The sequence below is a fragment of the Myxine glutinosa genome, chromosome 6 (genome assembly GCF_964187855.1).
Source record: "Myxine glutinosa chromosome 6, kmMyxGlut1.1, whole genome shotgun sequence".
Taxonomy (NCBI): domain Eukaryota; kingdom Metazoa; phylum Chordata; class Myxini; order Myxiniformes; family Myxinidae; genus Myxine; species Myxine glutinosa.
In genome coordinates, this window is record NC_136266.1 from 160,089,567 (window position 1) to 160,100,637 (window position 11,071).

The 11,071-nt window shown below is 45.9% G+C and overlaps 1 protein-coding gene across 1 annotated transcript; it reads left to right on the top strand.

The window, feature by feature from the left end:
* The first annotated feature begins 4,503 nt into the window (after positions 1-4,503).
* LOC144892752 (uncharacterized) lies at positions 4,504-9,678 on the top strand. Its single transcript, XM_078781096.1, has 3 exons — positions 4,504-4,938; positions 5,146-6,137; positions 9,674-9,678. The coding sequence occupies exons 1-3, from the start codon at positions 4,535-4,537 to the stop codon at positions 9,676-9,678; spliced, it is 1,401 nt and encodes a 466-aa protein (XP_078637222.1). The 5' UTR covers positions 4,504-4,534.
* The last annotated feature ends 1,393 nt before the right edge of the window (positions 9,679-11,071 follow it).

The following is an 11,071-nucleotide window of genomic DNA, read 5'->3' on the forward strand; positions in this document are numbered from 1 at the left end:
TCCTCAATGCCCATGTCACTACTTCACGTGGAACCCTATCGAATGCTTTCTCCAGATCAACAAACCCAAGAAACAACTTCTTCCTCTTCTCCATGTACTTCTCCTGCAACTGCCTCACAATAAAAAGCGCGTCTGTCGTTCCTCTTCCTGGCATAAATCCAAACTGCATTTCGTCAATCTTCACTTTCTTCCTTATCCTCCTCTCCAACACCCTTTCCAATACCTTCATTCCATGCTCCAATAACTTTATCGCTCGATACGAGCCACAGTCCAGAGGGTCACCTTTCCCCTTGTATAGAGGGACGAGGGTACTCAGTTCCCAATCCACTGGAATGCGGCCTTCTTTCACAACCAGATTGCAGATCTCTGTCATTCTCTTCACACCCCAATTTCCCGCTGCCTTCAACATATCTCCCACAACTCCCGTCGGCCCTCCCGCTTTTCTATTCTTCATTGCTTTTATCGCTTCCTCAACTTCCTCCTCGGTTATCTTCTCTGCCAGTCCTAAAACTGGGTTACTCTCCATGTTGCCATCCCATTCATTCTCTGCATTCAACAGTATTTCCATATATCTCTTCCATCTTCCTTTAATTCCATCTGGGTCCACAACGATTTGTCCCACTTCATCCTTCAAGCAACTCACCCCCATCACATCACACCTCTCTTTCGCTATCTGCTTTGCAATCCTGAATACCGCTCTCTGACCCTCTTCCGAATCCAAGTGCTCTCCGAACATTTTCCTACATGCCTCCTGTGCCTTTGCTACCCCTTTCTTTGCAGCCTTCTTGGCTGCCTTATAACTTTCATGCTCTGCCTTTTCTGCCCCCATACCCTTCGCCTTCTGCCACTCCTTGAACTTCTTCCTCTTCTCGTCAATCTTCTTTCCAACTTCATCATCCCACCACCATGTTTCCGAGTGCCTCGGTGGTCCTTTTTTCCATCCACATACCTCACCAACGGCTCCCAACAGACTATCTTTCATTGACATCCAACCAATTTCCAGCTCAACCACATCATCGTCCACCATACTCAGCCTCTCGTTTAATGCCTCCCTCACTGTCACCTCTTTCAACCTCCACACCTTCCTTCTCGGTTGGTACTTCACCCGTCGAGCTCTCCTCGCACCTTTCACCCTTATGTCGCAGACAACCAAGTGGTGCTGTGAAACAGCCTCCTCCCCCGGGATCACCTTTGTGTCCCGGAGGTGCCCCCTATCTCGCCTACGCACCAGCAGGTAGTCAACGGTTGTCGTCGACCCACCTGACGTGTATGTAACAAGCTTATTATCCTCTTTCTGGAACTGAGTATTACAAATCAACAAATCAGCTCCATCAGCAAACTTCAAAATCCTTTCACCTTCTCCATTTCTCACACCATATCCGTAACCACCATGAACTCCCTCAAAACCATCCATACTCCTTCCCACATGTCCATTTAGGTCTCCTCCTACCACAACAACTTCCTCATCTTTCACGTTTTCCATCAGCTTCTCTATAGCACACCAGAACTTGGCCTTCTCTTCATCACTCCGACCAACCTGCGGAGCATATCCTGAGATGATGTTCACCAAGAGCTTTCAAATCATCATTTTCACCATCATCAACCTTTCACTCACTCTCGTCACACTCACCACACTGTCTACAAACTCCTCAGAAAACAGGACACCAACACCATTCATGCCCTCCGGGCACCCTTGCCACACAAACTTGTATTTCTGTCCCTGCCTACCCTTCACCATTCTCACACCACTTCCCTTCCATCTCGTCTCCCGCACACAACATATGTCCACTCTTCTTCTGACCAATACTTCCACCACTTCTCCTGATCTCCCTGTCATTGTCCCTACATTCCATGTCCCAAATCTCAGAAACCGATCTCCACGTCGGTAAAAGGGTTGGCGTCAGGAAGGGCATCCGGCCATAAAAACATTGCCTCAAAAAGGAAGAGAAAGGGAAAGGAAGGTAGGAAACACAGCTAACAGCAAGTAAAAGAGTTATTCGTTTAATAATGGCCTTGTGTTAGCTTGACGGTTTCGGTGGCTGGCTTGAAATATTCGGGTCCTGAGTTCAAGCCCCTGTAAAGCCAATAAATTAACACCAGGTGGGTTGACTCAGTCTGTCATCCTTCTGAAGGAGGCAAAATGAGTACCAAACAGGGGCATTGCATCACTGGCAGCCACACCACCAGAAAATGATGCAACCAGCAGCCACAGGCTGCATGTGAACCGCCCCAACAACAACAACAACAACATGCATTTTAAGGCCATTTTCCCTGCTAGAGCGGGGGTTAGCCTTGCGGTCCCCATGACGATCTTCTCCATCTTGCCCTATTTTCTGCATGTCTCCTTGTTAACCCCCTTGCCCGCATTTCTTCTTCCACCATCTTTAGCCAAGTCTTTCTCAGTCTTCCCCGTCCTCTACTTCCTTCTACATTCATTTCCATCACTCTTCTCAACCAGTCACTTTTATCCTTCCTCAACACATGACCAAACCATCTCAACCTGTTCCTCTTCACAGCATCAATCACAGGCTCTATTCCCATCATCTATTGCAATTCAAAATTTGTCTTCCTCTCTCTCAACGATACTCCGCACATCCATCGAACCATTCGCATTTCCACCTTTCCAACCTTCGTTGCTGCTCGACATTCATTACCCATGTCTCGCTCCCAAAAATCATAACACTTCTCACACATGCAACATACACCTTTCCCTTCAGCTTCAACGACACTCCCCTCCTCATCAGCACGCCACTCAGTTCCCGAAACTTCTTCCATGCACATCTCTCTCCAGCAACCGTTGCCGAGTCTGATCCACCTTCTCCATTCAGCATGTCTCCGAGGTAGCAAAATGTTTTCACACCTTCCAGCTTCACGCCTTCTCCAAGATCCAACTCAACATTTCCTCCATCTGCAGCTCCCTCTGTGCACACCTTACATTTGAATGTGTCTGCCACACTGGTAATGACCCTCTCAGACCACTACATTTTTGATGAACCCACTCAGCGCACATTGTACATTGAATGGAGTTCACTCCGACAGTCCGACACCCTTCCTGCACACAGCACAGGGCCACCTCCCAGTTCTTTCCACCTCACCACATGCTTTACCACAGGCCATCACCTTCGTCTTTCCGATATTCACCTTCAGACCTTTTGTCTCCATACATTCCTTCCACTTGTTCATCTTTTCCTTCAGTCCATCCATACTTTCTGCAATCAACACCAGATCATCTGCATACAACAACTCCCACAGTAAACCCTCCTTTATGGTCTGAGCCAGCACCTCCTTCACAGCTACAAATAGTAGTGGACTTAGTACCGACCCCTGGTGCACTCACACCTTCACCTCAAACTCACCACTGTTCCCGTCCTTCGTCCTTACAGCTGTGCGCGCTCTTTTGTACATTGTGTTACATATTTATATGAATGTATGTGAATTACCATTCAGGTCTTTGCTTATCCGTGTGTAGTATATTAAGTTGTTGTGTAGTTGTTGTGGTTGGAGGGTCAGGAGCCCTTCTGAGGGAGTGGCCGGAAACGGAAGTGACCGGAAACGGAAGAGGAAAAGACACGAGGAAAAAAGGACGATGATTATTCTTCCTCGCCCCGCTCCGACAAAAGGTGGGATCGACCTTGCGCTGCGTGGAACAGCGGCGTTCCGAAGCCTGGCTGGCGAGAGGAATTACCGGAGCGGGTACCTGCCCGGTGGAGACGTCAAGTTGACGTGGGGCCGTGCATCGAACCCGCGTCTGGCCTCGTTCGCGGCACCGTCCAAACAGACGCGTGCGGGTCGCACGTTGGGGCCTAACGCGCCTTGCAAGCGGCGTGGGGTTTGGCTTGCTCTACCGTATCCGCTTCGCGTGGCCACGAGGGGCTGCAGCCTCGGTGCCTGGTACGATACCTGCCCGGTGGAAAAACGTCCACCCGGGGTTCGTTCAACCGCCCGAGAGCGGCGACGGCGACCATCATCTTGGTCAGGAGGGGCCCAGACACATTGTGCGGGACCGAGACCAAAAGGGTGTCGTGAGTACTCACCGGGACACACATGTATAAGATGGCCATCTTACTCATAGGGAATTGATTGTGGCTGGGGAAGTGTTGATGGTAGTGTATTGTTGATTGCTCGGGGGAAAATCTCCGTGGTTGGGTCATTGAAATTGTATGGTATCATTACCATTGGAAATATATCCTTGAACACCAGTTGTCTCCTGGGTGAAATTCATAATCATATGGATTGCGTGGCGAAAGCGCATATATAATACAGCTTGCTGGCGGAGTTCCTCTCACGGTCCGGGGGTCACCGAGACCAGGTATTCACCGAGGTGACTACGTAACAGAATTGGGGGCTCGTCCAAATTACGATTTGCGGTTTCGCAATTGGGTCTACGTCCGGGATTTAAAATTGTATAAAATAATAAAATAATAATTTTTTTATTAATTAAAATTTATTAATTAATTATTAATTGGTAAATTTTTTTTGGAGAAATTGGGGTAAAGTCTTGGGTGGAGGTTAACAGGTGTTAACGATAGGCACCATGGCGTTTGTGGCACAGAACTTTGGGGTAACCCCGAGTGAGGCACAGTTCCGAGCGTTGCTAAAGTCGGACCTCTTGAAATTGGCCAAACATTTTAACTTGGAGGTCCGAACTAATTTGAGGAAGGCAGAGTTGCAGGCCATGGTGATACAATCTATGGTGGGATTAGGAACATGGGACGAGTTAGCCTGGGAGTGGCTACCCGAAGAACCAGAAGATGTTGAGCTCCGGAAACTGGAGTTGCAATTACGGAGCCAGGAACGGATTAAAGAAGAAGAAAGGAAAGCAGAAAAGGAAAGAGCAGAAGAAGAAAGGAAAGCAGAAAAGGAAAGAGCAGAAGAAGAAAGGAAAGCAGAAAAGGAAAGAGCAGAGGAAAGGAGAGTGGAACGAGAACTCCAGGAAAGGTTAAAAGAAGAAGAAAGGAAAGCAGAAAAGGAAAGAGCAGAAGAAGAAAGGAAAGCAGAAGCGAGGAGAGAAGAGAAACAAGCAGAGGAAAGGAGAGTGGAACGAGAACTCCAGGAAAGGTTAGCAGAAGAAGAAAGGAAAGCAGAAGCGAGGAGAGAAGAGAAACAAGCAGAGGAAAGGAGAGTGGAACGAGAACTCCAGGAAAGGTTAGAAGGGAGAAAAGCAGAGGAGAGGAGAGCTGCAAGGGACCTCGAAGCAGAGGAGAGAAAAGCGGAAAGGGAATTAAAGGAACGTGACATGGAGCTTCAGCAAGAAATCAAATTCAAGGAGCTGGAGTTAATGAGAGAACGGGGAGAGGCACCACCCTTGCTGACGGGGTCGACACCTAACCAGAAAACCTGGGATGTGGGCAGACATGTGAGGCTGGTTCCACCGTTCAGTGAAAAAGAAGTCGCGAAATTTTTTCCACACTTTGAGAAAGTGGCTCGACAATTAAACTGGCCGGAGGAGGCCTGGACCATACTCGTGCAAAGTGTGCTGGTGGGGAAAGCTCAGGAAATTTATTCGGCGCTACCAATGGACCAATGTGCAGATTATGAGGTACTGAAGAAGCACATCCTCAAGGCCTATGAGTTGGTTCCGGAAGCTTACAGGCAAAAATTCAGGAATGCCAGGAAGAGGGAGAGTGAGACCCATGTGGAGTTTGCCAGAGTGAAAGAAAACATGTTTGATCGGTGGTGTGAGTCAAAAGGAGTCGGGAAAGACTTCGAGACATTGCGGGACTTGATCCTGGTGGAGGAATTCCAGCAGTGTGTCCACGAGGACATCAAGGTGTACCTGCAGGAAAAGAAGGTACCAAAGTTGTGGGACGCAGCCACCATGGCAGATGATTATGCCTTAACCCACCGAATAGGGGTCCACGAACCTAACTCCTCGCCTAGATCTCCGCAGGGGAGGTGGGGAACAGCAGGTGCGGAGAACGACCATACATGGCGGCGGCCTCGAGATGATTATGGGGACAACTATGATACCCCACCGGTTCGAAATCAGAGGGATGCGGGCCCAAGACAAACTTATAGTTCGGGGGGCCCGAGGCAGACCCCGAGTTTTTCCTCCGGGCCTACTTGCGCGTTTTGCAAGAAACCTGGACACTTGATATCCAGTTGTTACCTCATGAAAAGGGACAACCCAGAGCGGAGTCCGACTATTACAACTCCGAATGCGATGGCTAGCGTAAGAAATCGCCATCAAAAGGGTTACCAACCATTTATTTCAGAGGGGTTTGTGTCACTGGATGGAGCCTCGAATAACCGGAGACCGGTTAGGATATTGAGGGACACAGGGGCCCATCAATCTTTAATGCTTGAAGGCATTTTGCCATGGTCCGAGGAGACGGCAACGGGGGATAGTGTTCGTTTACAGGGGGTCGGGGGCGGTGTTAGTGCTCCCCTTCAGGTCATCCAGTTGGAGTCCGATTTGGTGTCAGGACCGGTCACCGTCGGTTTACAAGCCACGCTTCCTGTAGAGGGTGTATCTGTGGTTATCGGGAATGATTTGGCCGGGGGTCAAGTTTATGGTAACCTGAGGGTTGGTAAAGAGCCCAGCAGGGAAAATAACACCACACCAGCTCGGGATGGCGACAAAAGTGCCAAGTTATTTGTAGGGGGACTGAACTTCAAAACAGAGGAAGAAGTTCTGACCTCTGTCTTCAACAGATATGGGCCGCTGGTGGAAGTGCGGTTGGTAAGAGACTGGGAAACGCAACAGTCAAGAGGGTTTGGCTTTGTCACGTTTGCCAGCACAAAAGACGCCAGAGAGGCAGAGAAGAATTGGAATGGCAAGGATTTGGAGGGTCGGACCATAACAGTAGGGAAGGCATTTCGTAGGCGTCGAGAGGTCTACAGGAGAGGACAACTGGGCGGTAGTTTTGGTAGTGGCCGAGAATGAGACCGCTATTCATGGGACTACAGGGACCAGTGGTCCCACCCTAATTATTAGGGAAGTTCTGAGAAGTTGAAGCACTGAAGGCGGCGGAGCCGCCGAGCCAAGATTCCTACACGAATTAACCGTGAACGCCGTTCCTAAAGGCGTCCATGCAGTGAACTTTCATGCACGGACTAACCGTGAACTCCACGTTCCTCAAGGCGCCCATGTAGAGAACTTTCCTGCACGGACTAACCGTGAACTTCGCGTTCCTAAAGGCATCCATGTAGTGAATACTCGGCTTGGCCTCCCGGAAAAAGTGCTATCGAGTTGCTTAACTTTGGATCTTTCATCAACCCCTTAACCTTCATTCCCAAGAAACTGACGGTCAAAGTCAGAGGGTCATGAGATGGAGTTTGATTTGGCAGGGACAATGTCGTTGTTGGTACTTAGTCCAGAGGGAGTAATCTGGAGGGGTTGTGGTGAAATTTTGGTTGCTTTATTTTTAAGTGATAACTGTGCCCGGGGGGAACGGATAATGTGGGGGGGGTTGAGTTATCTGGTTTGTTTCTCCAAATTGGCCGGCAAAGAAAGTTTTCGCTGGGTTCAAACTTTCTTTCTTGAAGGGGGGGAGTGTTACATATTTATATGAATGTATGTGAATTACCATTCAGGTCTTTGCTTATCCGTGTGTAGTATATTAAGTTGTTGTGTAGTTGTTGTGGTTGGAGGGTCAGGAGCCCTTCTGAGGGAGTGGCCGGAAACGGAAGTGACCGGAAACGGAAGAGGAAAAGACACGAGGAAAAAAGGACGATGATTATTCTTCCTCGCCCCGCTCCGACAAAAGGTGGGATCGACCTTGCGCTGCGTGGAACAGCGGCGTTCCGAAGCCTGGCTGGCGAGAGGAATTACCGGAGCGGGTACCTGCCCGGTGGAGACGTCAAGTTGACGTGGGGCCGTGCATCGAACCCGCGTCTGGCCTCGTTCGCGGCACCGTCCAAACAGACGCGTGCGGGTCGCACGTTGGGGCCTAACGCGCCTTGCAAGCGGCGTGGGGTTTGGCTTGCTCTACCGTATCCGCTTCGCGTGGCCACAAGGGGCTGCAGCCTCGGTGCCTGGTACGATACCTGCCCAGTGGAAAAACGTCCACCCGGGGTTCGTTCAACCGCCCGAGAGCGGCGACGGCGACCATCATCTTGGTCAGGAGGGGCCCAGAGACATTGTGCGGGACCGAGACCAAAAGGGTGTCGTGAGTACTCACCGGGACACACATGTATAAGATGGCCATCTTACTCATAGGGAATTGATTGTGGCTGGGGAAGTGTTGATGGTAGTGTATTGTTGATTGCTCGGGGGAAAATCTCCGTGGTTGTGTCATTGAAATATTGTTGATGGTTGTGTATTGTTGATTGCTCAGGGAAAATCTCCGTGGTTGGGTCATTGAAATTGTATGGTATCATTACCATTGGAAATATATCCTTGAACACCAGTTGTCTCCTGGGTGAAATTCATAATCATATGGATTGCGTGGCGAAAGCGCATATATAATACAGCTTGCTGGCGGAGTTCCTCTCACGGTCCGGGGGTCACCGAGACCAGGTATTCACCGAGGTGACCACGTAACAATTGCCATAACTACTCTGATCAACCATTCCTCCACTCCTAACTTCCTCAATGCCCATGTCAATACTTTACGTGGAACCCTATCGAATGCTTTCTCCAGATCAACAAACCCAAGAAACAACTTCTTCCTCTTCTCCATGTACTTCTCCTGCAACTGCCTCACAATAAAAAGCGCGTCTGTCGTTCCTCTTCCTGGCATAAATCCAAACTGCATTTCGTAGATCTTCACTTTCTTCCTTATCCTCCTCTCCAACACCCTTTCCAATACCGTAATTCCATACTCCAATTGTCTGCTGCATACCAAAACCAACAGTGCTTCATCCGATGGTGTACCTTTTTGAAAATTAATTAAATAAGTCATTAATCGAAAAAATTAAACAATTAATTGAGTAATTAATTAATAATTAATCGATTAATTGATTAAGCAATAAATAAAAAAAATATCCTTTATAGCCACATCACTTGGTCACTGTCATGTCCAAATATGAGCTTTGTAGATGAAAAGGTGCCGGAGATATTGCCCAGATGAGAAAGAAAAGAAATAAATGATTAATAATGAAAAAAAATTAATAATAATCATAAAGTAATTAAATAATTAATCAATTGGCTAACAGAATACCGAAACCACCACCATTTCATCTGAAACTGTAACTTAAAAATAATCAGTTAATTAAGTCATTAATTGAATAATTAAATAATTAATCAATTAATTGATTAATCAATAAATCAAAAATAGACTTTATAGCAAAATCAGTTGGTCATTATTGTGTCCAAATATCAGCTTCCAAGCTCAAAAGGTGCCTGAGATAATGTCCAGATGAGCAAGGAAATAAATAAGTACTTAATTAATTGATAATAATTAAATAACGAATCAATTAATTGATTAATCAAAAAACTAAAATTAGAGTTTTTGCTAAAGCACTTGCTCACGATTATGCCGAAATTTCATCTTCCTTGCTCAAAGGATGGCTAAGATATCGCCCAGACAAACAAGAAAACAAGAAACCGGAGTGAAAACTGAGTACTCCCTTTCAGCACGTGTCATTGCCGGGTCCTCTTCAATGCCTGGCAATGACATCATGCAGCGCCTGGACATGGCATAGGAAAGGAGCGGTGTACAACAAGCACAGATACATTCAAAGTACACTGCCCCCATGACAAATAAATAAAAACATATGTCACCCCCAGGGTGAACGGTATCTTGCCAAAATGTGAAAATTCCGTTTTTTCGTCATGACGTCATCAAATGACGTCATAGCGTCAAACTGTTTACAGATCTGGGAAGCACTCATCAAGGGCATTCATATGAGGTATTACTCGATATGGTACCTACGATTTCAAAATTTGACCTTGGGGTCAATAATTTTCGACCTCCAGCGCTAACCATGAAGGTCAAGGCCGATCGCCACCAAAAACTAATCAGCTGAGCGCCGGACCATATACTAGATTCCCATGAAGTTTGGAGACGATCCGATCAAAGTTACTCAAAAAATAAGGGTTTCGTTGACCTCCATGATTGACCGCAAAGTGACCTTGACCTTTGACCTTGACCTTCAAAATTTTGTGTGCTGAAGGGTATCTCTATAGGACTCTGATATGCGAAGTTACAGGAGTTTCCAATAATAACTGTGGTCTACAGAGTGATCTAAACGTGAAAAAAAAATGATTAACCACAAACAAAAAAACAAAAAAACAAACATACAAGCTGACTAATACATCTTGCAAAAACTTCGTTTTGGCAAGATAATAAATGACATCCTCTAGTGTGGCATTGCTGGGGCGCCTTTGGCACCTGGCAATACCGCAATGTGGCGCATATACCGCTAAGCGGCCATGCGGCGGTATTGGGAGGGAGAGGTGTACAATTAATTTATTTATTTATTGTGAAATAAAATAAAATAAATAATAATCGTAAAAGAATTAATTTATTAATCAATTGGCTAATAGCATACCTAAACCACCAGTGTTTCAGCCAAATCTGTAACTTTTTGAAAATTAATTAAATAATCAATGAATCAAAAATAAAATAATTAATCGTTTGTTTGACTAATCAATAAATAATTCATCGATTAATTAGTTAATCAATAAATCCAAAATATCCTTAAAAGCCACATCACTTTGTCACTATCGTGTCTAAATATTAGCTTCCTCGCTGAAAAGGTGCCTGAGATATTGCCCAGATGAGAAAGAAAATAAATAAGTGATTAATAACGAAAATAAATAAATAATAATTGTAAAATAATTAAACTATTAATCAATTGGCGAATAGAATACCGAAAACACCCCCATTTCAACCCAATCTGTAACTTAAAAAAAATAGTCATTAATCAAATAATTAAATAATTAATTGCTGTAATCAATAAATAATTAATCGATTCATTGATTAATCAATAAATCAAAAATATCCTTTATAGCTACATCACTTGTTCACTGTCATGTCCAAATATCAGCTTCCCAGCTCAAAAGGTGCCTGAGATAGTGAGATATTGCCCAGAAGAGAAAAGAAAGAAATAAGTACTTTTAATTAATCGATAATAATTAAGTAACTAATCAATTAATTGATTAATCAAAAATATATATCGTTTT